The 17466-nt window shown below is 37.6% G+C and overlaps 1 protein-coding gene across 4 annotated transcripts in view; it reads right to left on the bottom strand.

Moving 5' to 3' along the window:
- Window positions 1-17466, bottom strand: part of CEP128 (centrosomal protein 128) — a 396245-nt gene that overhangs the window by 58578 nt on the left and 320201 nt on the right. For all 4 annotated transcript variants that reach the window (XM_055304558.1, XM_055304557.1, XM_055304559.1 and 1 more), the window contains one exon: window positions 13081-13130. In XM_055304558.1, coding sequence (XP_055160533.1) covers window positions 13081-13130 — 50 coding nt within the window. The remainder of the gene's footprint in view (window positions 1-13080; window positions 13131-17466) is intronic.

Here is a 17466-nt window from a genome sequence, read left to right as displayed (position 1 = left end):
CTTTCATGCACAATGTTATGTGGTGCACAGGTGCCTAGAGGGTAAGACTACAAACAAAACGAAGGGCAAAATATACAGAATCTTCCTCCTCCCAGAACTGTGCAATTCCACAGTGAACCTGTTGGTAACAGGTAACAAGAGTTCCGTGAATGACATCTAAACCAGCGAACAACCAAAAATTATTTGCAAATAACACAAAGGCTATGATGGTGGTTAGGGACAATGCAAATAACAACCAGTGTCATTTCAAAGATTGTCCCCCAAAAGAGATGTAGGCACAGAGTTGAATAGTAGGGGGAGAAAGGCAACAACCCAGAAACCAAAACACCGTATTTTTCCCCCAAAGATTTACATTTTCAAAAATAAAGTACATGTCTCCAGTGGTGAGGTTAGTCATATATCAGCCGAATATGCTCTGAACTCATATGCAAATCTTAGTGCAGCAGTGATTATGGCATAATTTATGAGTAGGTTTGTGTCATGAACAACTTGTGGAAAACAACAGGGTATGCTTTTTTTTTCCCCCTCAGGGTATGTATCTAACTGTCACCAAACATAGTTGGCCTAATGAGACTCCCTAAGGATAACATCTTCTTTGAATCCCTCAAGGGCACACATTTTCCAGACCTCTAGGAGAAGATTATTCACAGAGAAACCCACATAACCATGGAACCCACTATCCCAATCTCCTTCTTCCTGAATATTTGAATCACAGCACTTGGTTGGTGACCATCATGCATGTCACAAGCTGAGTCGTTAAATGGGATAAGCAAACAGTCCACTTTGGGAATTCAACTGCTAACCTTTGAGCAGTTCCAATAATTCACATCTCAAATTACATGTAGTCATTTACTCGGGTGTTTTCAGGAATTAAAGCACAAGGAACAAGTCTTAGAGGCTCTCTTACCCTTATTCCCATATTCCTCTGTGAGCTCTTATATAGTTACCTCTCACTGTTCTATATTAAAGACTATTGATAAGGATAATCAGACATAAGCAGACTATTGAAAAGGATAATCAGACATAAGCAGATGGTTTTAAAATAAGGTAGTTGGCTGACATGAGTTAGGTTTTTCTTGCCTCCTACTCAGTTTGACTGAGATTAAATTATTATTAATCCCCATTTCCTGACATACAAGCACAGGTGGGAAGGGAAAGATAGTTAAAGGACTTAAAATTAATCTCAAGCTATCTGTACTCTGGCCATCAATGGTGCACTATTTTTAGTATCCAAGAATACTAAGGAGGAGAACCCCCAACAACCTAGTGTCTAGTTACACTTAGGAGATGCATACCTGAAGGGTGACTTACCCTGCATGTCCTAGAATAAAGTAGACATATTTTGACTTTCAGTTCTAAATACCCTAAATATTCCTACCTATGAAATACTTAACTGCTTTTTCTTCAAATTGAGCTTCATTCTGATTTTTCATTGCAGTCTGACTAGCATCTTCCCATGGTGGAATTTTAAACAGTTGCTTTGGCTGTTTAAAAGAGATGTGAGTAAAGAAAAAGTTGGAAAGCTCTATTGTCTTAAAATATTCAAAAGCACTATAGTCATAGCTATAAAAATAACACCAATTAGACTATAATAATTTCTACTTAATTTTTAATTTCTGTAATTAGAAAATGATATCACACTGTATTCTTAAAATGTTTTCCCCAAATAATCCCTTACCCAACTTAAATACACAAATTTTAGGGAAATCATTACTTGAAATATAAAGGATTTTATTCTTCTATATTCTTAAAGGATTATAGAGCTACAATTCATTAGGATTTTAGAGCTCAAGTATCCTCAAACTGTCATGCTTTCTTTCACACATCCCTAGAAGTAACTAATCCTAAATTTCAAACAAAGTCTATACATATAATAAATAAGGTGGGAGCTCACTAATGGACATACCTAGGCAGTTTTAACTGGTCATGAAATCTAATTTTAGCTCTCACAACCTTACCTGTGGATAATGCAGTGCTGATGTAATATAATTTTAGGAGTTCAGGAAGGTCTGCTTACTTAAAATTATGCTTTCCTTCCATTTGCAAAATTATTAAAAATTCTACCAATAGAAATTTATTCTTTGCCTCTCCCTATTCCAGTTCATCTTTCAAAAGGCAAACAATCTTGGGATAGAAAGCCATTAAATTAGTTCATTCTAAGGCAGGGATCAGCAAAGTAGACCACTGTAACCTGTCACTTGTTTTTATAGGCCCACGAACTAAAAATGGTTTTTACACTTCTATTTGGCAAAAGAAAAATCAAAGTAAGAATATTTTATAACATGTGAAAATTACATGGAATTCAAATTTTAGTTTCCCTAAATAATTTTTATTGGAACACAGCCCACTCATTTCTTTACATATTGTCTATAGCTGCTTTCATTCTGTAATGGCAGAGGTGAGTGGTTGGGAGACAGCAGATAGCCTGTAAAATTGAAAATATTTAGAATCTGGCCCTTTACAAGAAGTTTGGCAACCCTTTGTTCTAAGGTGTCAGTATCCTATAAGAACTACTTCCTGCTTCACAGAGGGAGGTCATCCTATAGCAAAATAACCTCTGTCAGTTTCCAGAAGGAGAAGATAAGGTGAAACACCTTCTTCCAGAAGGAGAAGATAAGGTGAAACAAGGGGCAAGAAAAGACAACAGGAACCAGAAAACTTTTACCCAATTTTTAAACTTAAAAATAACATTGTAAAGTTGTATATGTATAAATACATATATCCAGAATATAAATCATTCCTCAGGCCATAAAGGTATCTTTTCTTTGTCCTTTATTCCTTTTATCTATCATCTTTTTCCTTCCTTCCTCCCTCTCTCTCTCTATCCCTCCCTCCCACTTATTTAATCCATCCACATTCATTCACATTTATTGAGGCAGACAGTTTGTTGAACATTGGTACATAGTTATCAACAAGAAAGATAAGGTCTCTCTGCCTTCATGGAGTTTACTTTCCATAGAAGACAAAGACATAAGAAGATATTCCAAAACCATGATGGGGGGTCAGGGCAGAGATTTACTTTAGACAGGTTAGTCAGATTTCCATGAAGAGGTGACATTTCAGCTGAAACTCAAAGATGAAAAGGAACCATCACTGAAAGAGCTAAGGGAAAAGCATTAGAGAGAGAGGAAGTAGCAAATGCAAAGGTCCTGGGACAGGAAAAGGGTTTGCTTAATTTCAGGAATAAAAGGGACACTAGTGTATGTGTTGTGACTGTTAACAAACAGTCCTTTTAAAGTACCAGTATCATAAAACCCATTACTATTCATTAAAAGTTTATTATTCGCTGAAAATATGTTTTCATTTAATGCTTCCCCAAACTCTCAATAGGTGAATATTATTAATTTCATTCATTTTAAAGTCAGAGAAATAGACTCAAAGATATTAAATGTATTGAATATCACACTGGGATTGAGTTTAGACTGTAATCCAGGTCCAAGTGACTCAAAGGAGTCCATACTAAATCTCAAAAACAAATTAAAATCCACATTTAAAAAACTATGTATATATTTGTCTATATAGATGATACCCTCTTTATTACCACTAGTGCTGTATTTTGTGTGTGGTGGAGGTTAGGCTGTACACTGGAAAACTGTTTTAGAGCCTCTTTCTTGAAATTACACATGCCAGAACCTTATGTTTAACAGGTATCAGGTGATGGTATAACAAAACATACTATATGACAATAAAATTTAATGTTCATATAAAAACCATTATTTCTATACATTCTTATAGCAATTTCCCATATAATCAGAGGGATTATACTTTTGCTATACACCTTTTTCTTTTTAAAGATTTTATTTATTTATTCATGAGAGACACACAGAGAGAGGCAAGAGACACAGGCAGAAGGAGAAGCAGGCTCCCTCCAGGGTGCCTGATGCAGGACTCAATCTAGAAACCCTGGGATCATGACCTGAGCCAAAGGCAGACACTCAACCACTGAGCCACCCAGGTGCCCCCATACACCTTTCTTAAGTAAGTTGCAACTGCTTCTGACTTCGTAGTCTGACATTAGGCCAGCTGAAGCACACACAGCCAATACCACTGGGGAAATATCAGAAAAAAAGATAAAGAAAAGCAAAGATCTAAACTTAATTAGCTGTAATGCTATACAGCTAACTGGCACCTCTATTGTACTGGTCTCCCAATTCTTTCAGGTTTGGGCTGCACAAATTAGATTCATTACTAAGCTCATAAATGGCCTCTCCCCCCACCCCTGTTTTACTGGTGACAAATTTATTAGTTCTTTTCTAACAGAGAAATGAGAACTAGGGATTTCAATTACTCCCAGAATGTAGTAAAGGCATGGAACCTCTTGTAGGTAATATTTTTCTATTCCATTTTACGAGCAAATATGGAAGTACTGTTAATAGACATTAAATGTTATTTATTAGCATGCTAATAAGACTTCACACTTTTAAAAGTAAACATTAAACTTCTAGCAAACTACATTTAGAAGAATAAGTATAATGCAGATACTCTGGAAAAGGAATGCACTTCAGAATCAATTTTTAAAAGCCCATATCATCACTGATTATGATAAAAAGACAATGATATGAGGAGATGCTTATTACTCATTCTTTCAGCTCATTTTAGTTTTATCACTTTTTGCACAATTTACAATTTATGCAAACGTTTTCAATGTTGCCTTTAATTTTTGCCAGAATATTTTGAACCTGGTTTAAAACTGAAATTGAAGAAGCCCACAGAGGGCTTTAATAACAACTTTCTTTGGTCTGTTTATTTAAAACATGATGAATAAGCAAAAAGAAAAGGTGCAGAATGGAAAAAGAAAAATGATCCCTTCTCCTTCCTAGAAGTGTTTGAGATTACTGGATTGTTCATAATCTTGCACCAGAGTTAAAATCTTCCCCCCACATGCGAACCAAATATATACACACACACACACACACACATACAAACACACACGACACTGCCCAATTACCATATGTGTAAGCTAAGAGCCTAAGAGTTTGTAAATAGTTTTAAAGCTAATAGAAAGAAAAGCAGTAAGGAGTTTCACTAACATTAGTCCTAGTATTGCCTGATTTATTTAATGCACTTTCAACAAATCATTTAGCTTCTTATTATAGTCTGTTTCTTGAGAAGGTAAAGGGGTTAGTATTTTACCACATGAAATACTTAGTATGTTTTTTAATGAATTATTCTCCTAGAAGAAAAAGATGGAAGAAATTCAAAGAAGGAAAGGCCAAGAAGCTAAACAAACAAAAGGTATGGAAACTACTTTCTCTATAAGCTCTGGAGGCATGTAAGTACAGTAGTACAGAAGACAGGCAGATTCAGTTATAAGTACTAGCCCTGCCAACTGCTGGCTGAACAAGCTATGAATCTCCTTTATTTGTAAAATGAAAATAGCAGTATTTATCTTATAGAAATGTTGCAAGGAATCAATAATCTATATTTAGAAGTTTCAGCACAGTGTATGTCACAAAAGCATAGTCTGGCACCATGGGAGTGATCTTTTTTCTCTTTTGATACACAGACATCACCCTTTGGGATTGAGTTAGCAAAATCTTGACAGGAACTAACAAGTACTAGATCAGTATTTTGTAATTACTGAAACATAATATTAGAAAGTTTTTAAGAACCCAATTCGGGGAAATCTTCTCTAGTGTTTCTTAACATTCTGGAAAATGTGCCAAATGGGGATGGGAGATAGCCCTAGAAGTGAGAACTCTAGTTTCTTTCAATGATGTTCTATGCTTCTATATGATGATCTATACAATGATCTAATACTTAGAACCTCAGAGATTTGTTTTACAATCAATGGAAATGGTTTCAACCAGCAATGTATTATTGCTGAGCATCTGTTCTCAAATCTGTGGCATACTACAGTCATCCCTTAGAATATTCTTTTCACAACTGTCATTGTCATCAAGAGACAGAAGACAAAATGGAGAATGAGGTGTTAAGGCCTGAATGTTTGTGTCCCTCCCTCACAAAATTTACAGATTGAAATCCTAATCTCCAATTGTGGTATCTGGAGATGGGGCCTTTAGCACATGACTGACTGGTCATGAGGGTAGATCCATCATGAACAGGATGGTGCCCTTAGAAAAGATTCAAGAGTGTTCCTTCTCCTCTTCTTCTCCTGCTGTGATCGAGGAAGTGGGCCAGATACTGCATCTAAATCTAACATAACTACTGAAAGCAGGTGATGAATCTTCCTTGATCTTAAGACTTCCTAGCCACCAGAACTGTCAGAAATAAATATTTATAGTTTAAGCCACTCAGTCTATGGTAGTTTTGTTATAGCAGGCCCAATGGAAGACACACGATGATTTTTCCAAAGTTTAAGGCCTATCTAGGGGTGTGACCAAGAAGAATAAGCAGATACACATAATTTAGAATGGGTTTGAAGTGATTACTTAAATTGAAACCCAAATGAAACTGCCCCAAATTGCAAGGTGACAGTTGACTCTGGAAACATGGCAAAAACTCCCAGACAAGCTCAACACTGCAAAACATCATAATATGCTGAAATAGTTTTCATTTTTCATAAGAAAACATAAGCCAGTGTTTCATCAGCCCCAGTGCTCATGGAGCCCAGAATTCAGACTCTGACAAAGGCACTAAGGGATATTTTCTGGAAGTGTTGCTTTTCATGGAGTCAACTGCAAAGGGGTTGGTATATGGAGACACATAAAATAAATTCCCCCCTTGTGGGAACAATTTATAAAATTTATAACACATACTTGGCTCATTTACTCTACCAAGTTTTTAGAAAACTTTGTCAAAGTAAAATTTGGGCACTTGAATGAAAAAAATACACTTTATATTTGCATTTTTAAAATGTTTCCAAATGGCGTCTATTTCTTTAGAGGTTTTTGTAGAAGCTTGATTCAAAGGAGACTGCTAAATCCTGTAGAATTGTGCTTTGCATCTCTCTGGATAAACAGAACCAGTCACATTATCGTATTTCTTTTATTCTCCAAAGAAAATGATCTAGCCAATCAACTTCCATACCTTTGGACAAAGACTCCTTCACTTTCAGGCTATTCAACTTTCCAGTTTTATTGCCATAATTTTGGAATTAAAGTTAAGTTGCTAATTTTAGGTAAAATAGAGCAATAAAATTTAATGGCCATTAAATTTTCAAGTGGAATTGATTTTACTGAGCTTGGTTCCCTGTTTTCCTGAGGCTTCTTGACATAGTAAATGGAAGTGTGCAAATCTAATGGGCTGAGACCCTGTTTGACCCTAATACAGACTGCTAGCATTTCATCTCTGTTGAGACCCCATACCAAATTTAAGCTTGGTAAGCTTCTTCACCTTTTGAGAAAATAGAGATTTTAATAGGCCATTAAGTCAGCTAGTCCTGAGAGTGGCAAGTGTTGCCCAATCCTCCATCCCCCACAATTGCCCACATTTTGCTTGTTTATGTCATCGCTTACAACACTTGTTATTTTTCTTTAAACATATATCAGAAAAAGAAATAGACATATAGTGATTTGCCTACATTTTTGCATCTTGGGAAGAGTATTTAGGAATGCATTATGTTTGATTTCTAGAATTATGGGAAGTTGCACTTTAAGTCTCATGGGTCATTCTAGGGAGGAGCAGGATACTGCATGTACCTTCTAGTTTAATAAACAGTCAATCATAATTTGTCAATTTATTCAAATTGGGACTTCTATAAATGTACCTTAGTATCTCCCAAGCAAATTAGAATTTCTGGGACAACTGAAGAATTGCTTTAAGGAATCCTTCAGTTCTAGAGAACCAGTGTTAGAGCACAGCGTTAGACTTTACCCTTACTTCCCCTTCTAACTCAGGGACTGTTAGTAGCCCCTTTCTCCACTTTTTTACCCATAATTCCTAAAATCCTCAAATCACTATGTGGTTTGAAAATACAGGCTATGGACATTCTATAGTCAGAAGAAGATGAAATGATTGACAGCAAAATTACAGAAATTATCCAGTTGGTTTGTTACTAGCCCAGTTTATCACATAGTTGTTTACCAGGAGGATTGGCCATCAATGGGTACTACTGAGATGTTAATGTACAATCCTCCACCAGGGCAATTTATTTATCCAGGTCAATTTATTTATTTTGTCTTTTGTGTGTTTCTTGCCTAGTTTATTCCCAAGGATGGTATCTGCTAACTCCATCCTGTAATTCTTTTTCGCATAATACCCCTATATTAATATTTATTACACTTTCAAAAAAACGAAGAAATTCGAGTTTTATTTTTCCCTCAAACACTATGCTGTCATAGGTTACTCCATAAGTAGCTGAAATGAAGTAATGGCTGAGGAAAACATTATCTTCTCTTTCCACTCATTTCATATGCTTTTGTCTGAACACTATTGAGGTGACAAAAAACAAAATCAAACACCTGTCCTTCCACTCTAAAAACATTTCTAAAAAATCAAGTCCTTCAAATGGAAGGTTCCAGGCTATTTTTAAAGCTACCTGGGAGAAGAATTAAATATAATTATGGGTCATCTGAAAAACAGCATGTCAGTAATGCTACTTTAATATTCTTCAAGGGCATACATAGCTTCTGGAATGTCCCAGAAAAAAAAAATATATACTTAAACAAAAAAAAACAAACTACAAACCCGATGTTTTTAATTAAATGAAGGATTCAGTTCATTTCTAATGAAAATACTGATACTGAACAAAGTGTCCAGAAATACTTGTGACATTTCCAGATTCTACAATGTACTGTTTCTTTTTTCCTCTTAAATAATATTGATATTCAAATTCTTCCTATATAATCAATTTCATTATTGCCACATTGTAATTTTTTTCACTGTTTCATTATAGTTAGTAGCTAACCCAAGATGTAACACTTCTTTTAGCATAATCTGACCAAAATCTGAATTTAAAATCATGGTTGCCCAGGTAAGGAGCAAGGAGGGTCAGATAGAGGGAGAGGGTGACTGTCGGAGGGCACAGGGACATTTACCACTTTATCCCAGTATGCAGCAGTCTAGTACCCAATAAGTGTAGCCAGTGTGTGAAATTAATATTTATGGAAGACCTGCCAGGTATCAAGGTTTGTTTCTGCGTTTCTTATCCCAATTAATCCTCTTAATAGTACTATAAAGTATTATTACCACCCCCAATTTATAGATATGGATATTACCTCAAAATGACCTGAATATGGCTTAGTAAAAGAGGAAAGTGAATAGGAAAAATCATGTTCATAATCATCTAGTTTTATCTTGAGATAAAATGAAAAGTGAGATGACTGTAAGTCAGGAGAAGGCAGGGGGCATATGCATTTTCCAGATACTCTGTTCAGTGATGGTCAACCTCCTGAGTCAGCCAGGCATCCCAATCCTATGACTTTTAGTATCATCTATATGATATGGAGACTAATTGGATGACAAGAAAATCTTCATGTCCAGTTCACAGATTTTCTAAGCTCTAGACTCATGTACCAATCCTCTCTTGACACTGCCATCTGGATGTTTCAACGCACCCAAACAGAAAATATCAAAAACTGAACTAATCAGCTTCCCTTTCTCTTACTGACTAGAATGACCATCCATGAAGTGGCCCAATCAAGAAACCTAGGAGTCATTCTTAACCCTTCTCTTTTACTTCTTAACAACCAATCTCACAGTTCCATGGAATTTTAGATCTTAAAATGTACTAAGAAACCACTCTTTGGGCAGCCCTGGTGGGGCAGCGGTTTGGCGCCGCCTGCAGCCTGGGGTGTGATCCTGGAGACCCGGGATGGAGTCCCACATCGGGTTCCCTGCATGGAGCCTGCTTCTCCCTCGGCCTGTGTCTCTGTCTCTCTCTCTGTCTATGAATAAATAAATAAAATCTTAAAAAAAAAAAAAAAAGAAACCACTCTTCATGCTCTCCACTACCACTCAATCCAGATCACTATCATCCCTTGCCAAGATTCCCACAAACGTCTGCTTAATTGGTATCCCTGGTTTCAATCTTACCTGCCCCCAATTATTTTGGACTTTACAGCCAGTTAGTTACCCATTAAAAATGAAGACTTGAGGGGTGCCTGGATGGTTCAGTCCATTAAGCTGCTGTGTCAGGCTTCCTGCTCAGTGGGGAGTCTGCTTCTCCTTCTCCCTCTACCTTTCCCACTGCTTGTACATGTTCTTTCTCTCTCAAATAAATAAAATCTTTTTAAAAAATTAAGATTTGATAATATTGTTCTCATGCTTCAAACTCTTAACTGGTTTTCCATATACTAAAGGTAAAATCCTAACTGCTTTATGAGGTCCTTTAAACCTCTGTCTACCTTACAAACTCCTGTCTTGCCTTTCCTCTCTCAATGCTACATTCCAACATACCAAAAATGAAACTGATATTCTTTTACTTCAGGTCTTCCCATCTCCTTCACACTGCCTAAAACTTATCTTTACTCCAAACTTGCCAGGGCTAACTCCTGGTTATCATTTAAATATTAGCTTTTTGGGACACCTAGGTGGCTCAGATGGTTAAGTGTCTGCCTTTCGGCTCAGGTCATGATCCTGGGCTCCTGGGATCGAGCCCTGCATCATTTCTCTGTTGTTCACTCTCTCCTAAATAAATAAATAAAATCTAAATAAGGAAAGAAAGAAGAAAGAAAGAAAGAAAGAAAGAAAGAAAGAAAGAAGAAAGAAAGAAAGAAAGAAAGAAAGAAAGAAAGAAAGAAAGAAAGAAACTAACTTCCTTTGGGAAGTCTACTTGGTTTGCCACTCTAACCTAGCTCCACCAAATAAAGGCAAGTGTTCTTATTATATGTTCCCAGAGTGACTTGTACATCCCTTCTAATATCATTTTTAAGTATTTCATTAAAAATAGTTTATTATTATGTAACAGACACTTTCCCAGTGCAGGAAGGCATCCAGTAGAAGCAGCTTGCCTTTGGATCCCTAGCAGTCAGTACAGTGAGTGCCTTGCACAGAACCAGTGCTCAACAAGTATTTTTCAATGAGATATGAAACATCTTTTACTTGTAGAAAACTGGAAAGGGTATGGAAATATATAGCCCCTTATCCTTAAGGGGGATGACATTAAATGCAGAATGTCTGTTATACATAATTATATGATGATAACGAGTAAATAAAACTGACTCCAATTTGAATACATGGGGATTTGTTAACACTGTAAATTGGAATTAAATATTTAGCTCTCCCTTCTAGGATAATCTAATCCACACTAAACACTTCTAGAAGACAGTTTTATGATTTTATATTATAGATGAGAAAATGGGCATGGCAAAGTTAATTGAGTACTCAAAGTTGCCCAGAAGTAGAGCCAGTATTGAAATTCAAAGTCATCAATTTCCAATCTTTTGCTTTAAAAAAAAATTCTGTTTTGTCTTTGACTTCTCAAGGTTCTGTGTGATTATAGGACTTCAATCTAAATACTTTAGTAGTCTTCTCAAAACTATCAGCTGTGATATTTATAATTTGAATACAGAAATTCAGGAATATAGGTCTTTTCAGTGAATTTTCCTCTAGTGTTAAAATGAAAGGTTTTCTGTGATGTGTCTCTGTACTCTTATGCACTCTAAGAGGTGTCAGTTTCTTTGTTCTTAATAAGATGTTACTTCTAGGCACTAATTGCCACCACACAATGCCAGCATTGAACTTTCCTGCTGCTGGACATCATACTGGATACTCTAAATCTATAAATGTCCATAGTTAGTTGGCTGGTACATTCTATTGCACTTGCTGGACATTTTGGTAGAAAATGCTGCCAGTTCTTAATAAATATTTGAGAGGCAACAGAGGCTATTAAATTTAACAGGGTTAGTGGTTCCAACATTTGTATTTGAGAAAAATAAACTAAAAAAGGTTTGTACTATCATTTCAAAAGGTCATATATGTACTATCTACTCAATAAATGTGTTTATGTGTTATTCTGGCAAACATACCATGTATAACCAAAGTGCCTCAAAAAAGACGTTATTACTTTTTCAATATATACATTTAGTATACATGGAAGCTTTGCTCTTCATAACTCTGATATTAATTTCTCAGACATAGACAGGGTGAGTATACATTTGAGATTTTTCCTAGCCCCAGACAGGACCAACCAGGCTGTTTCTTTTTAACTTGACTCTGACTCAAGATATTAAAAGCATTTAATCTGTACAGAATTATGGCCAACACATGCCATTTTTATTAGGGATATAGAGCTATCTTCTTCTTCATTTTTAGATCAATAATATAATTTTCTTTTAACAAAGACACCATTAAATAGAAGAATCCCCAATTATAGAACATTTTCCTTGCTCTTTGGACTTCGCTTGACCCATCCTTCATTTGCCAGAAGCAAACATCTTTACCTCTAAAGCATTCAAGCCAGCTCATTAGATCACTCTTCAGTCCTGCCTTGCAGCTTCCAGGCCCAGAGAGAACTCTAAATGTCCAAAGTATTTACTGTTCTTTATCCCCAGCATGATGTTAAGTGAATTGGTTCTGTCATGTGAGTATAACTGATTATGTTTCCCCTAATAAAGACAGACACTGAGTTACCCATCTGCAAGTTAGCCCAATGTAAAAGGAAGAGAGAACTACCACTGTCAGATGCCAAGTTAACATCAATTGCTCATACTATGGAACTGTCAATTAAAATTCTAGAGTAATCTTTCAAACACGATTTTCCAGTCCAAGAGCCATGTATAAATCCATAGTGAATTAAGAGATATACAAGGTATAAGTCTTAAGCTCCATATATGAGTTAATATTCTTGGTTGGTCATTGGGGGATGACATTCATGGACTCAGAATCCCCTGGACTTTCACTCCAAATGTAGATTCCATGAATTCATCTTCATTCATCAGACCTGTTTTTGGGGGGGGGGGTGGAAATGACTGTGCAAAGGTATTGCTTTCATTTCAGTTCCTATTAAGCTATACCAAAGAATAAAGGTTCCTTTCAAGAGTAGCACTGGGACTAGGAGATTATAAATATTCTCAAACACTTCTAAGAGGAAGCAAATTCTAACTTGGGCTTTAAAATTCTGACATATTTTTCACTCTATTTGTCAGTGGTCTGAATGTGATAACAATAAAGTCTATCAGCGTAAAAACAAATGTTTTTATCCCAAGGATACCTGCTCTATTGGAGAATTTATTTTACCTGCAGAGACTCCATTTCTTCATCTTTTCTGTGGGTCTCCTCCAGGAGATCTATAACAAGAAAGCAAAATACCCATCAAGATAATGTGAAAACGAGTTGCCTCTTATTATCAAACCCAATTCAGTAAAGAGCTTATAAAAACTGTTGCCTGGAAAGAGAACTTGATGTTTAAGTGTGAAAAAGGAATGTAAAAGAAATGCCCTCTGATCTTAGCTGATGAGATGGGACAGAACTCTGGACTCTGCTCATCCTGAGCTAGCTGAGAAGCCCTGGGAGGTCTTGACTCTGGTGAAGGTACCAGAGAATAAGGCCAACTAATTTACAAATCCAAAATCATATCAATATTTTCGGAATTTGGTCAACTGTTTATATAACTCTAAAGTAACACAAAATTTTCTTAAAAAAAAAACTTTTTTCTTTTTAACAAAAAATTAGAAACAAACCATTTGCTCTTAACATAAGCTCCCAAGCCAAGTTCCACCTCCAGAGTCAATTTTTATGATCAAATTAAAACATCCTGGAATAATGGGTGTTATTAATGGAAGTAGAACACCACCTTAACTATAAAGTCATATTAATTATCATTTCACACTAAGAAGGTGGGAAGCATTGAAGCTACATCTGACCAAGAGCTTGGCATCATCTCAGAGAAATTAGTGGCTGGAAGGGAAGGTAGTCAACTGAAAACAGTTCTGTCTAAATTCATGCATATAACCAGGATATCTCAGCACCCTACATTAATTTACAAACTTGCTATAAAGGAAAATATATTTGGCAAGCAGAATTTTCTGCCTGCAGCTATACCACCCTGTGCTATGATCTTATTAGATCTCACAAACCTAAAGAGGGCTGGGCTGAGTCAGAAGTTGGATGAAAACAGGCAAGAAACACCTACAGCAGTGCACATTAATATTAGCATTTGCCTTGCTCTGTGATTGATATAGCTTACCAAGAGGCTGTGCTGCATAAAAGGAGAATATAACTCACAGAAATTCAATATATATCCTAGAAAGGCAAATGCAAATGTTTTTAGCAAGTGCTATACTACATACAGCAGGAAGCAAAACTATAGTGAGTAGCCGAGACATACTGGTATATGTCATAACTGAACAAGCAATACGCTGCAACTTCAGGAGACCTGGCAGACGATATAACTGAGGGTGAGACTGCATGGCTAATTCAGCTACAGAGGAGTTGCAAACAATCCCCTCAAGATACAATGTATTGGGGGATCCCTGGGTGGCTCAGCGGTTAAGCATCTGCCTTCCGCCCAGGGCATGATCCCAGAGTCCTGGGATCGAGTCCCAGGATGGAGTCCCACATTGGGCTCTACATGGAGCCTGCTTCTCCCTCTGCCTGTCTCTCTGCTTTTCTCTCTCTCTCTCTCATGAATAATAAATAAACTCTTTTTTTTTAAAAGATACAATGTACTGGAATTCAGAAGAACAGGTAATTTTTGCTCTGTATCCCATTGAGGAGCTGACTTTGGCTCTCACACCTTCCATAATCAGAGTTATGTCAATAAAGTGAGAGGAGAAAGTCAATGCATTCGGTTGTATTTTTAGAGGGGTTTCTTGTTAGCACATCAGGTTCTTTAGCTATACAGAGATGAACTTGGAGGTGGCAGATTGTTTAAGTGTCTTCAAAAATTTCTCATCCTGAATCCTTATTCATTTGCATTGTGACACTGCAGCTGCTACTATCGGGAGGGAGGCCATACACATCTACTTTCTACATCTCACATCTGTGCTGTCCTCTTGACTTGACTTGCTAAATAGAATACAGCAGAAACTGTACCAATCTGCACTAAGAGTTCTCACACATTTTCTTTTTTTTTTTTAAAGATTTTATTTATTTATTTATTCATGAGAGAGAGACAGACAGACAGACAGACAGGCGGAGGGAGAAGCAGGCTCCAGACAGGAAGCCTGATGTGGGACTTGATCCTGGGTCTCCAGGATCACGCCCCTGGCCGAAGACAGGCGCCAAACCACTGAGCCACCCAGGGTTCCCCTCACACATTTTCACTTTTCCACATGGAACTCTGTCACCACAAGCCCAGGACAACCTGCTGAACAAGCCCAGGACAACCTGCTGGATGACATGGGTCCAGGACACTTCTCACCTAAGACACCCTGCAGGTTGCCTTAACTGGCATCCAACAAATGCCCAAGAGCATAGCTGTCCACAGGCCTGAAGATGACTACAGACGATTCAGAAGGGGAGCCCAAATGAGACCAGACAAACTGCCTAGTGAGCCAGGGCCAACCCCAACTCACAGAATCGTGACCTACATCAATGGAATTGGGGGGTGGTTTGGTACACAACATTTGCTAACATACAGCAACCATTTGTTAACTATAAAAGAAACATTCAGAATTTATTAGAAGAAATATCCAGACTCTACAGAGAATAACAGCTGGTCTGGGATGGTAGGGATATAAGCAGTATGAACTAATGGGCATTTTATCCTGGGTGTCTCTAGTCTTTGTGCCACTCCACTCCAGATGAAATTCTATAAAGAGTAAAGCTAATGAGCCTCACTCAGATCTCCTGCCTACTGCTTGGCTAGGGAAAAGGATAGAGCACCTCCACTGATAATCCCAAAAGGATTAGATGAAGAACAAAAAGGACAGTTTCTAAAAGAAAGATCAGGGTTCTGTTAAGAGAAGGAAGAATGGGTTATCAGGCTAAAAACAATAGTTTCAGTAAATTGTGTCTTCAGCACGACTCTTTTGAACAGTCACAATATATAAGTTCATACTGTGTTCCTATGTGAACCTGGCCATTTTGATACACAACTTCTGGATATTAGAAGGTTCTCTGAGCTAGACCCCTTGTAGTGAATTACACTGTTTAATGGTACATTGGACCCGGAGTGATGGATAGTGCGGGTCCATCAACCATTAAAGAAAACTGATCATGTTCCTCCAAAGTCAACTTGGTACAGCAAACACCAAACACCTTAGCTAAAACATAGCTGATAACTAATTGCTATTGGATCTGGTTATTTTTAAATTTCCAGGTGTTAAGTGCCATCAATTGTAAGAACTCTTGAAATTGTATGCCTCTCATTTTCAAAGTCAAAAGTCCAGGAGTTCTATATTTTAAATGCTCATTGTAGGAATCTTCTTGTAGTTTGTTGTTGTTGTTGTTCAGCTGTCCAAACTCAAGCATTCTAATTGGTATCAGCTTTGTTGGAAAAGCAGCATAACCTCTATGTACTGAAAACAGAGAACATAATTTTTAAATTGCAATAGTTCTATGAAGTTCTAAGAGTGACTGAACATCTTTAAATTTATAATTTTATCAGATTTGTGAGTTGAGTTTGATTATACAGGAGATCTGATACCTGCTTCTTTCCCCTCTCTGTGCCCATGGTGTCCCTCCCTGTTTACAGATGTTTAGCTCCCAACAGCATCTAAGTTCTTCTCATCCTCTTCCACATGGCCTCTTCTCTACATTTAATTGTGAAATGTCTGTTCTGCCAGTCTTTGAATCATGTTCTGGGTTATTTACACTGATAAGGGTATTATCTGGTTGTATCCATTGGATGAGGGGAGCTCAGGGAAAAAGATCCTCACCCCAGGCACCTTAGGCATAGGGAACCGGAACAGGAAAGAGGAAAGAGGAATCCCTCTAACATTTGACTTTGAAAACAAGAGGCACACAATTTCAGGACTTCTTACAGTCAGTGGCACTTAACACCTGGAAACTTAAAAATAACCAGGCTGGGCTCTAGGAGAACCAGGAGAGTCAGAGGAAACTGAATTCCGATCCTTAGAGAGACAGCACAACAAAGAGCCTTGTGGAGATACAGCATAGAAGCAACAGTCTGCAAAATGCCTGGGGCATATGGGAAAGAAATTTGTTTACTAATCAAGACTATGTTCTGGAGGGGCAGGGATCATTGGGCGACTTCTCTAAGAATAAAACAGCTGGCCGGCACCACTTCCCTCCCCCGCTACTCCCAGCCTAGACACACGTGGACACCTGTGGGAACCAGCGAGGTGTTGATGCCTGCTACCCGACTTGCTAACAGCATGCCCTGCCAGTGTTCTCTGGCCCCTCCAGCTAGGCTTCAACTCAAGCCCAGAGTGGCTCCAGACGGGCCCACTAACAACACAGGGACCACACACTATCCACAACAGGCAAAAATTGGTAGAATTTCTCTCTGTCTAAAGCCACAAGCTTATATTGGCCTGGTGCTTTCAAGGCTGTATCTTCCACTACGCCAAAGCAACTTGTACAACAGCAAAGCTGGTAAAGAAGAAAGCAGAACCAAGAGACAGAAATAATAGGCTGAGGACAAGATCACCCTTGTCTGAAGCCCACATAATCTTGAACTTCGAACTCTCCTCGCTCCCTCCATCATCTCTCTTTCTC

This window comes from Nyctereutes procyonoides, unplaced genomic scaffold (assembly GCF_905146905.1).
Source record: "Nyctereutes procyonoides isolate TBG_1078 unplaced genomic scaffold, NYPRO_anot_genome, whole genome shotgun sequence".
In the NCBI taxonomy this organism is placed as follows: Eukaryota; Metazoa; Chordata; class Mammalia; order Carnivora; family Canidae; genus Nyctereutes; species Nyctereutes procyonoides.
Note: the sequence above shows the minus strand (reverse complement) of the source record. Positions and strands in the feature narration are given on the sequence as shown.